Source organism: Melanostigma gelatinosum (genome assembly GCF_949748355.1).
Source record: "Melanostigma gelatinosum genome assembly, chromosome: 9".
In the NCBI taxonomy this organism is placed as follows: Eukaryota; Metazoa; Chordata; class Actinopteri; order Perciformes; family Zoarcidae; genus Melanostigma; species Melanostigma gelatinosum.
Window position 1 is genome coordinate 10436066 of NC_136642.1, and position 15478 is coordinate 10451543.

Consider the following 15478-nt stretch of genomic DNA (forward strand, 5'->3'; position numbering starts at 1 on the left):
CAGAGTGGTGCTATGTCTAAACAATGGAGTGATTTCAGTCACAGCTTTTTGCCTTTTTCCCCTTTTTTAAGAAAAATGTAATCTATTATCATACTGCAACATAGGTGATTATGTTTTACACAACTCCTCAAATCCTTTCAGCTGTTTGCTTTTATATTTCTCATGGTTCCTATATCCAGAAAAATTGTGAGTTAGAGTTACGTCATTTGCATACCTGGAAAAGTATGAATAAAATATGTTTCCACCCTATTTCCCCATCTCTATTTTCCCAAATATGAGATTCAGAGTTTCTAAAAATGAATATATAATAAATGCAGAATATATTTCATGTATTTTGGAGCAGGCAGCTGGCACAGGCAAAAGTTTCCAGAGGACTGCCTTGGTGATAATCCTAAATTGAAAAAGAAAGCTAAATGCAAACTGTGTAAATTACCAAGGCGGCAATGGTAATGTGAAAAAGTCTTAGTATAGTGTGTCGTAAAGACGCCATAGTATAATTTGTCAAAAAAGCGATCCTAAAAATTCATTGAGGCTAAACGATTTTACTGCCAAAGTAAAAGTAGTAGTAGTACTTTGATCCCCAGGTGGAAAAATAACATTTTAACTTTAATTTTTGTGCACATGTTTGTTGTAATACTAATTCTGGCCAGAAGAGGCTTTAAGCTCTTCTGCCTCATGTTCTAACTAAAACTAACAGAATTTCTTCCAGGAGAGTTTAAACACAAGGTGCATACATTATTGTGTTTTAGCAAGTTGTGTCAATAAAAACTCACCTGGAAGTGTTTAGAACATGAGGTGGAGGAGTACTTCAGCCTCTTGTGGCCAAAATGAGTAATACAAAAATAACATAAATTTACCTGCTAAAAATTATAATATATAGTAATACAATTTTTAAAGTAAAATTGCGAAGGAGGTAGAAGAGATGAAAAATACAATTAAATTGGATCAACCTAAAAAATGAATTGAGCCAACTTAAACATTTTTTTTAAATTGAACTGACTTTAAAAAATACATTGAATCAACTTAAGCAATTTTATTGGATCAATTAAAAAAATGAATTTGAATCAACTTTAAAAAATGTATCAACTGAATCAATTGAATCAACTTAAAAGAATTTGATTCGCCACAATCTAGGTAATTAATGTATTTGATATCATAGGAGAACAGGTTTAAATCGTTTATGATTGTTAAACACAGACTGTAGTGGCCATTTGTCGGCTAAATCAAACTTAAACAAATAATAATCAAACGCCACTGATGCACCGTGGTCGGTATCTTTACGCAGCCAGAAGAGAGTCAAATGTCCAAGCAGGATTCAATTTTGGTGTATTTATTAAATAAAGCAAATAAAACAAGAAAACAAACTAATTAACAAACTCCTGTCGTGCTGTCTCTCCTGTCCTGTGTAGCTGGTAAAAACTATACGCCCACCCCGGTGCATGCTGGTCCTACCTTGCCACTCGTTTAAATAGCAACAGGTGCCCACAGTAATTACCCAAAAAATAATAGAAACAAACGAATTACTATTAAAGAGAAAAATAATCTTAACATATGAAACATCTACAATAATTAAACAATACTACTTATAAATGAAATAACAAAATACAATATCAAATAAATAGCTCCAACACAGACCTTATTTCCCTCATCTAACAAAAAACCCATATCAAAAAACATTAACTTTGAGACGAGGGAAATATAAAACTGCTCAACACGTTTCCACGTTTGAGGACTCATTGCACTCTATTGCATCCTGTCTGCAGAGGTGTCTCAGAGAAATGATTTGAAAGCATACTGAGCATCCTGAAATAAGAGTTGGAATGTCACTATATTAGGGATCAATTTCAAACAATTATATTCAATCTGAAATTGGGCAATGCAAAGCAGGCTACATTTCTGGTGGCACTAATCTCAGCCCATACACGGGTTTTTCAGTTTTTGACTCGACCTGTAGACCATCCCTTTTATCTAAAGCATGTTGCCCTCCATGGAAACATTACATTGAAACATGTTGCTACTACGTTATAGGTGTACCCCCATAAAGAGGATGCCCAGTGTACAGCGCTTCCCACCATAGGAGCAACAGATTATTATTGTTCTGGGTTAGCATAAACCTACAACCTACATACAAATCTATGTTGACAAATATAATGCACAGCCTGTGATTAAACCTCTCAATATTACGAGTTCACACGTTTAACCAACTTCAAGCTAGATGAGCTTGCTGTTATCAGACTCATAACACCTTGTCTGCAAGTGTGCATCAATAGCAAAGTTACCGAGCACCGTTGCGTTTGCCGTTATCGTAACATAACACGACCTCAGCAAGTCCTCGGTTCGTAGCCACAATCGGCTGGCAGTTACCGTTCTTTACCGTGAATCACTTGCGATCACTTTGGCAGCAAAAGGAACTAACGTTGTTGACAATCTTCACACAAAATGTTTTGCTAAACTTAGCAGTGAGTGAAAACGTGATATCAAATGAATATCACAATCCTGATAATATGATGACTGACGTTTAGCCACCCGTATATACACGCTGATATTGAACTGGGTTAAAAATAACTTGAACTTGAGGAAAACATTCAGCTACGCTCCAGGTGCGCACGCATGTACGACAAAAAGTGGTGTGACGTAATACGCATGCGTACTACTGAATGGTTTGAGCCGGTGAATCCTCATGAAACTGTCTCAATCTCGTTGTTTTGTGTTTTTAATTCCTTTAACATTAGCAAACCCATGCTGCTTCTATTTCTTTGTTATGAATAAAGGTTAATTGGGTAAACTCAAGTAAATGTGTTCTTGTAATACGACAGTTAATGATTAAATCAACTAATGATACAGTTCTTCTTGACTAGAGAGCCAACTTCCATCTTCCCAAACAACTCATGCAGAGGTCAAGTTTTATTCAGTTATATATTGTCCTGAAAGTCATACAAAACATATTTAAAGGAGACATTAATCGCCTTTGGGCTTATTTTCCTCTCCCTGTACATTAATCATCGTTATTTGTATGTCATTTGTTTGATTTTAACCTGTGCAAACAAATGAAATTGGGGCTGCTGGCTGTGTCAAAATCCTCCAAGAAATGAAGTGAAGTTGTTTTTTATCTGGTCTTTCCCTTTATATTTAAATCAGTCCACATGAGTGCACAGTCCTGGTCAGCAGCAGTACATGTCAAATGCTGTGTCCACTTGGAATTGTAACTGTAACAGTTACAGGACAGCAACAAATCTCTGACATCAACTAATGTCCTGTGTCAGCTCTATACTGCCCATCTCCATCTGCATCGCTACACCCCACTGCACAAAACCCAGCAGCAGTGCCACTGATGCAACACTCTCTACGCTGTTGTTCCCAGAGGGCACAGATAAAACAGCAGCTCTCCCGGCCAACAGAAGCCATATCCACCAGAGGAAAGATGTAAAACAGACCCTGCCTCTCTTATAGGTCAGGCCACTGCGCTTTGCTTAACACAAGACCTATTAAACGTTAGAAGGAGCCCTCCCAAGGCCTGATGCTGCAGTGAAGATTGTACATCTCCCTCTCGTGGTGAATGTAACTCTATGGTGATGGTCATTGTCATTCTGGGCAATGCCTCCCCATTGATCCTCATTCAGAAAGATAGAACACTGCAGCAGGGGGAGAGTGCAACACTGGAGTAGGATGGATTCGGTACTCTGTGTACATATGGCAGTTTGCACTCAGTGTATGGGAGTTAAAAGAATTTGTACGTTCCACGGAAAAGGACTGTGACATAAGTCACAATGCACTGGCACAGAGATATTTCAGGTTTATTGTGAAAAGCAAGACATTTTGACAAGTCACAATAGGAAAAGCACAGGTGACAATGCAACACTTACATTTAGCTGAATTGGTTTCGGTGTCCTGACATCGTGAATGTTGCCTCACTGTCACTCTGGGAGACTTTAACAGAACAGAGCCAATGATAATGCTGTGTATAAAAAAAACTAAAAAAACGTTGACTGTAAATGAACTACAGTGCCCATGTTATCCCGTGTGGCTTAAAGACGCATGATTGATTTTGGACAACAATACAGAGCGGCTCAATTAATCGTTTTTGTCTTATATGGATTTGTTGACAATAAGAACAATACGAGATAGAGCAGAGCAAGACATAAGACTTATGCTTTAATCGGTCAAATATTCTCAACATACTTTGCAATGTCAGCGTAATGAATGGTTGCAGCTGTAATGTGCACGTGTGGTCAGTGTGCGCATGGCTGCATACACATGTGTGCAGTTTAGCGTGTTCACGCGTAAACCAGTACTGCTGACAGGGCCACTTGAGTGATGTGGAGACAAGATTGTTGACATCAGCATACTGTAGATTATTGATGGCCTTAGACCGCCTGTGGACACTTTCTGCTCATCTCACAGGATGGAGGAGCAGAGTTAGGCTGCATAATTAGAAGCAAAGTCATTTTAAGGAACAGACATACATTATCCTGGCTGTCATGTACCCAACATGTTTCTTTTTCTCTGCGGAAGGAAGTCCATTTGCAAACTGCACGGTGGCTTAAACAACAATCTCTCCTAAAAAGGAGCAGGGACGTGACTGTTTTGGACATTGTAGGTGTTTATTTTACCTGTCACAGCCTCCAGCCTGTTTCGTCCCTTTTCTCAGATTCTCTCCTGTTCTGTCTTTCTGTCCCTGACTCACTCACAGTTTGCATCAACTCCCCCTTTCCTTCTCCATGTTTGACCCTCTCTGCTGGTCTTTGCGTCTCCTTTTCACTCTCTGTGTCAGATTTGCACTTACCTCACAGTATATTGTGTTGCTGTAAAACGCTATCCTGGCCCCTCTAAACACAGGCTCCTCCTTCACCCGTACTTCATTTCATTAACAGGTGGCTGTCTAAAATAGACAGCCACACGCACAAACAAACACGCACAAACACGCACACGCACACACACACACACACACACACACACACACACACACACACAAACAAACAAACAGCTACATCACCGATACAGACGTGTTTTTAATCATTCTGGCATGGCTGTTGATGTGATCGGGCCACCTGGCAGCACCTCTGCTCATTGATTCAACATTCAAACCTGTGTGTTGTGTGAACAGGGTGCTGTTGAAATTATAGATGGCGTCTGAGGGGAAAGCAGCAGTGCAAACAAAAAAAATGTAATCATCAACAGTGTTAACCAACCAGGCTGCAGCCCCCTCCCCTGTTACTCTCACTTTCCATAACCCTCATACCTCCCCCCCCCCTCTCTCTCTCTCTCTCTCTCTCGCTCTCTCTCTCTCTCTCTCACTACCTCTCGCCACTCTCCCCCTCTATTAAGTTTCAAGCGTCTCTTCCTCCTGAACTGAACAACTCACCAAACAGGTCAGACTTACTCTTCTTTTCACTGAGCTAGTTGTTGCTTTCTTATGCCCACATGTCACACGGGTGGCTGTGTCTGTCTTTGGCGAAATGATGGCGAGAGATCCTCATTTCCCTCTCGTAAAATACCCCTCTGTGTTTAAGATTATCATCTGCTCGGCTGCTGCAGAACTTAAGTCAGGCCATTATAGTTTTGGTTGCATCATCAACCTCTAAGGCACACATTTACACACAGCTTAGGATATTAATAAAGTCCAAAGTACGCATTTTTCTGTTTTATCCCATCCAGTAAAGTAGCCGTGCTCTGACCTCTCTGATCATCCTGTGCTTAATGTGGATGTAATGTGATGAAGTGTAACTCTACGACTACTAACTTGGCTGTCAGCAGCTGCAGTCTTGATATTCTTTGTAACAGTTGATGCTGCAGGAGTATTCAAATGCATGGCTGCTCGTCTAAACTTTTGGGTCATTTTATGAAGCTCATTTTATAAAGCTCAGCTCATAATATTAGATGAGTATATTCCTTTACAGTTCTTACTGTAAATTAGGATTGGGTGGTAAATTGATATTGTTTATCAACCTTTGGCAAAGTAATATCACGCTTGTTCTGCAAATTTCTGTCGCCCAAATGAATGTCTCCAAGCAAATTGGAGGCCTGTGTGAGGATATGTTGGGAATATACTCTTAATATACATACAGCATACTGCTTATTTATAGAATGCTAAATACTGCTCACAAGAGAATTGCACTTAGTGGCTTCATGTGGTGCATATATATACAAAACCTCTGATGCTGTCAGCGCAAAACTATGTTAAGTGTCTAAATGAAGTGATCCACCAACTGTGTGTGGCCTGCTGCCTTCCTGACTGGCCGGGCCTTCTTTCCTCCACTATGTGACCTGGTGGACTGCACAGCAGAGTTAATTACTGCAGCCCCCTCTCTGTCAAAGGGTTCAGGCATGAATTATCACCTCTCATGCACCCTGTGCAGAGCAGCGACGCCGTTGTGCCCTGTCACTCACGTCGCTTAAACTGCTCCAAAGGCCCCTTGCTCACAGTTTGGAAGAACAGAAACAGCTCCATAAGCCTGGACCCCCTTACAGTGAATATGCCACACACGGAAACACACACACACACACACACACACACACAATCTCAAAAAGACAGTCATGGCTTTAGATTCCTAGTGTTTGCTGGTACACGTAATGCAGGGTGGGACGTATTTGTGGCAACCCATTATCCCCTCAGATCAAAGGGGGATCTGTGTCTAAGCCAGAGATAGTGTACCTGTTCGGGGAAGAGCTGTTGTCAACTCCTCTGGGGAAATAGAAAATGGGTGGTCCAGTCTGGCGCTGTGGTTTTATCTCTCACCTTGAACCCACACCACCCGACTCCACCGGCTCATCCAGCCCAATTGTTTCTTCATCTGAAGCAAAATCTGCCTTTCAGGGAGACGCCATATGGCTTATCTATTGTTGGCTGAGAGCATGTCATATGGCTTTTAGGAAGGGAATACTGTAGATGCTGATAAAGCTCTTGGAAATTAAATATTACGCTTGTGATGAAAGGAGTTTGCTCTTGTGAAGCATATGCTGGCTGCTCTTTCATATTTCTGTTTCATCTCTCAATTTCAGGGGACTGGACAGAAAACAGACACTGGCTCTCCTGGTCCTTGCCTCCGTCTCCTCCCATTTCATAATTTCCTTACTTCATCCACCCCTTCCCCACCTTGTTGTAGCTCTGTTCATATCTCTTTCTGTCTAATTTCATTGTTCTGCCCACTTGTTTTCACTTCATCCTTCGTTCCCCTGACTGCTTTTGCTCAATTCTACCATCCATCACAGGATAGTTGATAGCTGTGTCTCCTCTTTTTTCTTTGCCATTTTTAAAACAAGACTTCCTAACCTTCACCTTTTTTACACACCTCTCCCCATTTTCTTCCTACTAAACCAGCCTTCCGTCGTTGAATCTATTATTTGGTCCTGTAACATTTAGCCTAAGTGGCCTGCTCTTCCCTCTGGTCTTCCTTGAGCCTGGCCTTGAGATCAGTATGTGGTCCAACTACTTCGTACAGCCGGATGAGGACAATCGTATCGGGGTGGCAGGGGCTGGACAAGGTGGGGGTTTGGGTGGGATGAAAGGTGGAAGGGGACAGAGGAGGACCCAAAAGATCAGTGACAGCCAGGAGGGAAAGATCAAGCTGGCCTTCTTTGTGTCCATCATTGGAGTGACCCTGACGGTGTTGGGCATGGGGACAGAGTTTTGGGTAGAGCTGGCCCAACCAAAGAATTTCAGCGGCAACCAGACCTGCCAGATGGCCCATTACGGCCTGTGGAAGGGCTGCATCCGCACTCTATGGGTGGCAGACATAGACCCAGAAAGGACGAGCTGTGGCCCTGCTGAACTACCTGGAGGTGAGACCTCTGACTGGAGTGTTGGTGTGTCCATGTAAGTTTGTGTTCTTCTGTCTGTCTGTCTGTCTGTGCTGTCTAAGATGAGCAGGTGAGGTTTCTGGAGGGCGTATGTCTGTTTTGTTTCTCAAACTGTCTGCTCATGTAAGCTTCTCTGCAAACTGAATTGCCCGGCCATGCAAGTCTACCTTGAGGCTGCCTCCACGTTACAGGACGTGCCTCAGTATGAAAGTGAATTAATGGAAAAGGGTCAAAGGATGTTTCTGAGAGGTAGCAAGTCGTTGACGTCATTGAGGAAACAACGTGTACTCTTAATCTCCACGATTTTTCTTTGCCATCACCATAACTAATATAATGTATGCCCTCTGGGAATACGCTTACATCGGTAGGTCTTATATCTGAGCTCATAACAGACTGAGGAAAACTATGTCCAAAAAATATTAATCCCACCAGCAATCTCCAGATTTCTGAGCAACACAGTCATGATTTTTTATAAACATTTAATGTAATTTCTTCTTGTATATATACTGTATATGCACAGTCACTGCAACCTTGTGAAGGGATGTAGAGGATACTTTGTACCAGCAGGACCACAGTAAAGCTATTTTCCAATTCTAATGCTACTGGGACAACAAAGCAGCATGCAGGTACTTGTAGCATTGTAAAATATAATCTTTGTGATTCATAACATTGTCAGTGTAATGAAGCATCGATTTCAAGTTGTTCCCTTGACTGGGTACCTAATCATCTCCTGTTCTACACACAATGCAAACAGCCATCGTTAGAGCTGTGACAGCTCCTTTCTAAAAGCCCTTTATTCAACTTGACCATGGTCAGGTTCTCCAGAGGGCGTTGATTATCTCCACAACGACCTACTTCTGTCTGTGAGAGAGGTATAGGTAGAAGGTATAGGTAGAAGTGAGATAGAGATAGGCAAGGCAGGCTTTCGAAGGTTCTGCTCTTGGAATCACTGCCTATCTCAGGGCATCTTCTGAGACAGAGCAGAGCTCTGAAGAAATAAACTAAAACAAATCATATCCTCATCCATGTGGATCACATATGTACATGAATACTATTCACATGAATCATCACCTTGAATGAAGTGTCACAACATTGTTTTTCTCGTCAGATATCAAGGGATAATTCATCTTACCAGTCAACATGTCCTGCATCTCTAGCAGATAGCAGATATGAATGTGTGCCTCTGAGATGGTCTTTTGGTGCGTGAGAGCAGCCAGTATGCTTCTGACAATCTTCCTCACACGTCCCCACACTGTTGGCCCACGCCGCCCGGCACAGATGGCCGTGGGCTTGTCATGTTTGGAGGAAAACAACTGTTTTTGCCATCTCTGCTTCTCCGTTTCACATCGTTGTTTCCATGCCTTTGGCTCCCGTCCCGAGAAAAGTGCGGCCCCGCCGATGCCGCGTCTGTCATCTCAAGACCAGCTATCCATCGTCGCTGTCTGCTTGGAGAGGGACATGACAGCTCAATAATCACAGCCTCAGCAGGGGAAGCAAGAGTAAAGGCAGTTTACTGTGATAGCATAATGTGTTAAAAATCAGTCAGCTAATAAATGGTGTGTCTGCTTCAGTAAAAATGTTTGCAAATGTCTTCAGACACAAACATATTTGTGTGTGAAACAAATGTGTGACTGCGAGTGTTCACAAGCATGTGGTCATCTTGGACCACATAATATTCAGTGGGTGAAAGTCATCACTATGCGCTTGTGAAGCCAAGTGGAATCTGACTCCTTCACAGTTTTTGTCTAAATATAGAGAGGGGGAAACGAAGAAGAGGGACAGACAGGGACTGAGGGAGAGTGTATGTCTAATGCAGTATTAACCAACCCCTCTGTGTTTCCTCCCCCTCTTGACATCTCCTGCTCACCTCCTTCTCCATCTGTGGCTCCCCTCTCTTATCCTCTTTACTCACCACCCCTTCCATCGGTCCCCCTATCACTCCTCCTTTGAGCCTCTATCCATATTTCCTGCATCCCCTTCATCATTTGCTCATCCCACATATCCCTTTCCCCTCAGTCCTTCTTATTGTACAGCCACGCCTCCACATTTCTATCCTCCATCTGCCCCTTCTCTCAGTCTGGCTCTCTTTTTTCCCCTCTGCTATCCACGTATTTTGCTGTCTTTCACCCTCTCTGACCACACCATATGTGCAGTGCTGGGCAGTGTGTGTGTGTGTGTGTGTGTGTGTGTGCGTGTCTGGGTATTGCAGCTAATGCTCGACACTTGGATATAAATAGGAATGATGCCTGGAAGGACAGAGTGCATGGATGCATAGGAGGCACATAACAGAAGACCAGTAGCTATCCATAGGAGAGAGTGTGTGTGTGTGTGTGTGTGTGTGTGTGTGTGTGTGTGTGTGTGTGTGTGTGTGTTGTTGATTTCTTTGTGTGATATTTTTATTTACCCACAGAAACCAACTGCACCTACTTCAAATTCTTCACCTCTGGGGAGAATGCAGTCATATTCAAGAAGACAACGAACAAGAGTGAGACATTTTACTTCCCTACACATGCAGATTTAACAGTTGCATTGCAGCGAGTATCAATAAAGACATTCGCTGCGGTGCTCAGACGACCATGCTGTTGGTTTTTGCATGTTTCAGCCCATTAACTTCTGCTGCCACCCATTTTGCAAAGAAAACCAGAAGCTATCAGACTGATTAATGTGTTTACCTTACTGTCCAGGCAGCCAATGGTTTCAGTGCAGTTTGAAGATCATGATACTTACATTAATTTGAGCATGAAGATGGATAGCAATGTCGATTGTTTGGTTGGTCTATCACTTTGGTCCAAACTTGAAAAATCTCAAAAACGACTGAATGGATTGCCTTGAACGTTTCTACAGATATTTTGTTTCCTACACGATGCATCCTGGTGACTTTGGTGATAAACTGACGACTACTCATTTCACCATGAGGTTGACATGTGGTTTTGAGTGAAATATCATTTAACTATTTGAAAGATTGGCATGAAAGTTGGTACAGACATTCATGTCTCCCTCAAGAAGAATCACTTTAATGTTGTTACATGATCCCTTTAATATTAATATTTAATCTAGCACCATCATGAGTAATCAGAAATCAATACTTTAATGTTTGACCAAATTCCTGCAAAATTGACATTCACATCATTAATTTGTGTTTAGTTCTAATGTTTTCATACTAACATGTAAAAATAAGACGGTCACACACACGCACCTCCGGTTCCAGGTTGAGGCTGGTAGCGTCAACAAACCTGCATTCATCTCTCCTGGAGAAAGCATCTGCGTTTCCATCTGCGTTTCCAGACCTGTGGTCAATAGAAAAAAAAACAATTCCAAGAACCACCGTGTAACTCGTGCATTCGTATCTTTGGCTGTTGACGTCCATCTTAGCGGTGCATGGTCTGTTACCAGTGTGAATTTTCTGCCCAGGAGGTATTACCGCAACTTGGTTAGAGCCCATTTAATTGCCAGAGATTCTTTCTTTATGGTTGAATAATTCCTTTCATGTTTTAGCAACTTACGGCCAATATAGGTCAGCATCAACCTGTAGGTCACTGGGTGTTCGTCCCCTCCCATAACCCGAGACAACACGGTTCCAACCCCTGCTCCTGAGGCATCTGCATGGACGGTGAATGCGTCCTTAAAGTTCGCTGTACTCAAAACCGGCTCGTTGCATAAGGCCTTCTGAAGGGTGGCAAACACTTCCTCTGCTAAGGCACTTCAGAGGACATGGTGTGGGTGGCTGGTTTTTGTCATCTTGTGCAGAGGGGCTGCAATGGTAGCAAAGTGAGGGATAAAACACTGATAATAGCCCACAAGTCCCAGGAACGTGTTTTACTTGCCGTTTAGTTTATGGCTGAGGCCAGATGGTGATAGCATCCACTTTCCAGAGTTGGCCTCTCCCAATAGTGTAGCCGAGGTACTCTGCCTCATCTAGACCAAGGTGACACTTTTGGGGATTGGCGGTCAGGCCAGCTTGCCGTAGGGCTCCCAACTCTCAGGTGGCCTACATGGGAGGTCCAGTCAGGACTGTGGATTATTACATCGTCTAACAAGGCCGCTGTGTACCCACGACGAGGCCGGAGCAGCTTGTCCATCGTCAATTGGAATGTGGCTGCCGCTCCATGGACTCCATCCAGGCAGGACTTTATAGTGGTGCAGGCCTTTCGGGATAACAAAGGCCGTCTTCTACTTGGGTCCTTCTGTGAGGGGAACCTGCCAGTAATATTTTGTGAGCGGCCTAATCGCTTGGTTAGCTCATCAACTCTTGGTATGGGGTAGGCATCAAAATGTACCAACTTCGCTTTCCGGTTGCTCCGAGGTTTCTTCCTTGTACTGCTTCTCCGGGGGCCAGGAAGGTCCCGACAGGCTTTTTGAGCTTCCCCTATTAAGAAAGGGGCTAGTATACCTGCCCACTCTGCTTTCGGCCAGGAAAGAAAGACTCATCAAAATACTCTGTGGTGCCAACTACATTGACAAAATGTGTTCGATGATATGGGCAAAAACAAAACAGTTTTTGTGTTGCTTTCATTTTTACATCCTTTTTGGCATCTTCTACCTCCCAACAACAAAAACATTCCTAAAGATGGAATCTGCTGTGTTTTGATTAATAAAATAATAATAATAATATCTGTGTAGCAGAGTGTCAAAAAAACACAAAACTGGCACTGGCTGTTGTGAAAAGTCGATCAGCTTTTTGGATTGCGCTTGTTTCGGTTTGCGATGCCAATGAAATCTTTTTTTAGACAGAGACAGTTTGGGAAGTGGCACAATTCACATCATCTTTGTATTTTCATAATCAAGGCTAATCTATAAGCCAAGTAGAATCAAACTTCGTATTTAATTTCACAATAACTCTGCCATAAAATTATAGATTTCAGCTTTAACTACACCTATTTTTAACAAATTCTGGCATATCCTTATAAACACTCTAATCCCTTTTCTCTTTCAATTTCTTCCGGCTCTCCTTCACAGAGCTGAATCTAGCAGCAGCTATCTTGGCTCTTTTGAGTTTGACCATGATGGTAATGGGCTCCATCTGTATCGCCATGTCCCTCAGCAAAGGAGTACCCTTCTTTCTAAAGCCAGGCTCCTTCTGTTTCATCCTATCAGGTGGGACCTCAGTATGCTATGTTACTTATAACATTCAAGAGTGGTAATATCCCTAACGGGCTGATATTTGGCAAGTTGATTATTTGGTTATTTATGAACAGCTGTGTGTGAACGTTACCGAGTTATCTTCTAATTTTATTTTATTTTAACGTCTCTTTTTTGTGCAGGTCTACTGGTCCTTCTCTCAATCCTGATATTCCACCAGTCTGTGCTGTCCTTGCTGTCCAGTGACCACTCCATACCTCTACACCATGAGCTGTCATGGTCTGTGGCCTGTGTGGGCTCAGCGGGAGCCATCCTTATTTTCGGAGGTGTCCTCTTCATTATCCTCTCCCTTCCTTTCAGCCCGTGGCAGAAATGCTTGCCACACAATAATAACACCACCTAGCACTTGAATAACAATAAAATATACGTACAGTGTTCTTGATTTCTTGTTTGAGAGCAAGTGGAAACGTCCGTTTCTGGAGGCCGTAACTTTACGTGTTCTTAGCATTTAATTTATCAGAGAAGTCAAACTTAAGTCTTAATGAAAGGTATAAGGAGAAGTCAGCAACACATTGGTGAGAGAATGTGCAAAAATTGTTTGTGTTTTTTTTTGTAGAGTGTCTAATTTTTACTTGTTTACTTCTACAAGTGTCACAAATCGGCTTGTTAGCCAGCCTACAGCTGTACATCCACACAAACATAGGTTTTCTGCTAGCATAAGAAGAGTAAATAAGAACTTTATGAATGCTAAGACACTTATTTATTTTAAAGCCTCTGTTTGATACGGAAGCCCATTTCTGCTAAGAAATAAAAAAAAAGTTCGGAACAGTACTGCATATTAAACGACAAAATGCATCTTTTGTCCAATCCCTTTAGAACGAAAGAAGCTTTTTCTGATCTGACTGAAGCCAAAGTGTGTGTGAGCACGCACTGCATACTGCGAATTTGTTGTGACCGCGCAGGCAGTTAGCGACAGTTATGGACAGTTAAGACGTAGCACAGCGATCTACTGCACATGTGTGGAACGTGTGCTCAAAGCGAACAGTATGAACAGAACTATTACGTGTCCACAGCTGTCCACAGCTGTCCATGTAAGAGTCTTTATCTGTCTTTTAAAACTATTACACATCAATGCTTGAATATAAATCTGTTGTATGGTGCATCAATGCTGTTGTTAAGGTTTGGTTTTGATCAGCATGACTACTTTGTTAAGGTTAGGAGACCTTCATCATAATGGTAATATAATACACATGTGAGTAAGGTTAGGGAACGATCATGGTCCCTTGTCCAATGTTCTGTCCGATGTTTTGTTGACCAATCCATCCCGCCACCGGTCACACTTACTACGGCTGCTAGGGGGCACTGTCACTTGATCGTAAGCATATTATGTCCTTTTTTGGGGACTGATGCTGTCATTGTTTTTCAGAGGACAGTCTCAAAGTGAGACATAATACAAAGTTATGCATTGTAAATCAAAAGTTTGACGAAGTCAAACTGACAAATGCCAAGTCAGAAATGGTGACTTTTTAAATTTTGCATGCTTTTTTCAGGAGGAAATGGGCTTCCATAGTTTAAAATTCCTAAAGCGCCATAATAACGTATAACCATCAGCATAGCAACATATACTATGTTTGTGTTAATGCTAACAATCAGTATGGAGGAGGTCCAGATTACTTTCAGAGAAGATACTTCTCACATGTATATAAAAGGCAATGAGTATCCTCAATATTAGAAATAAGTACCATGAAGCTTTTCAACCATTACTCTTTGATTGATATGAGGCTTCGTGTCATTATTTATTACTTACGTGTGTTTTGCAGCTATTGGGTGACTGCTGCTTCAGTATGAATGCATGTTGAATGAAATCGACAGTGAAAAGTGATGAAATTACCATTTTGTATATCAGAGAATTGTATGGACTCACTTTATAAGCTCAACTTTGTACATAAACTGAATGACTGTGTTTATATTGAGTGAATGGTCACTGCATTGCTGTCTCCAATGACATTTGCAGTATGCAGTAGATACACTTTAGTTTTGTCATAGGATGCTCACCATGTCTCTCTACCAGGAAATGCAATTTTACAAAATATATGCTCATTTCTACTCATATATATGTACAGTATGTGGCACCAGTTTTGCTCTTCATTAAAAGGATTTGACATGAAATAATTGCCTCCTTTTGTTGCTGGCATGGCAGCCTGTCTGCTCTCAAACTTGACATTCACCCATTTCACCACTTCACAGCGTGACTTCTAACCTCTCTGCCAAAGATCCACCGCTCCCAAACCCGCTCCTCTATATTTAGGCTGGAGCTCATCGTAACGCATTTCACTGCAGAGGTTGGGAAACCTTACCCTTGAATTTCAACTATGTAACCCCCCCCCCCCCCCCCCCATCTATCCTATCCTCGTAGCTCTGTGGCCCCTCCTCCTCCACCCCTGACCTCAGTGCGTCACTTTGCCTGCTGTCTCCAGGCGAGCCTGTTGGGCACTACTCCTCCACCCTACCTCAAACTAACCCCTCTGCCCCATACACACACACACACACACACACACACACACACACACACACACACACACACACACACACACACACACAC

At 42.3% G+C, this 15478-nt stretch overlaps 1 protein-coding gene across 1 annotated transcript; it reads left to right on the forward strand.

The window, feature by feature from the left end:
• The first annotated feature begins 5250 nt into the window (after positions 1-5250).
• On the forward strand, positions 5251-15048 carry cacng6b (calcium channel, voltage-dependent, gamma subunit 6b). Its single transcript, XM_079274706.1, has 5 exons — positions 5251-5369; positions 7000-7779; positions 10208-10282; positions 12754-12891; positions 13059-15048. Exons 2-5 carry the CDS (start codon positions 7416-7418, stop codon positions 13277-13279), a joined length of 798 nt encoding a protein of 265 aa, XP_079130832.1. The 5' UTR covers positions 5251-5369; positions 7000-7415; the 3' UTR covers positions 13280-15048.
• Positions 15049-15478: the final 430 nt, after the last annotated feature.

Excerpts from the sequence above, each read along its gene's own strand:
- cacng6b (XM_079274706.1), top strand. The coding sequence starts at position 7,416 with ATGTGGTCCAACTACTTCGTACAGCCGGATGAGGACAATCGTATCGGG. Across the intron at positions 7,780-10,207 it reads CCCTGCTGAACTACCTGGAG|AAACCAACTGCACCTACTTC; the intron begins GTGAGACCTCTG and ends ATTTACCCACAG. Across the intron at positions 10,283-12,753 it reads CAAGAAGACAACGAACAAGA|AGCTGAATCTAGCAGCAGCT; the intron begins GTGAGACATTTT and ends TCTCCTTCACAG.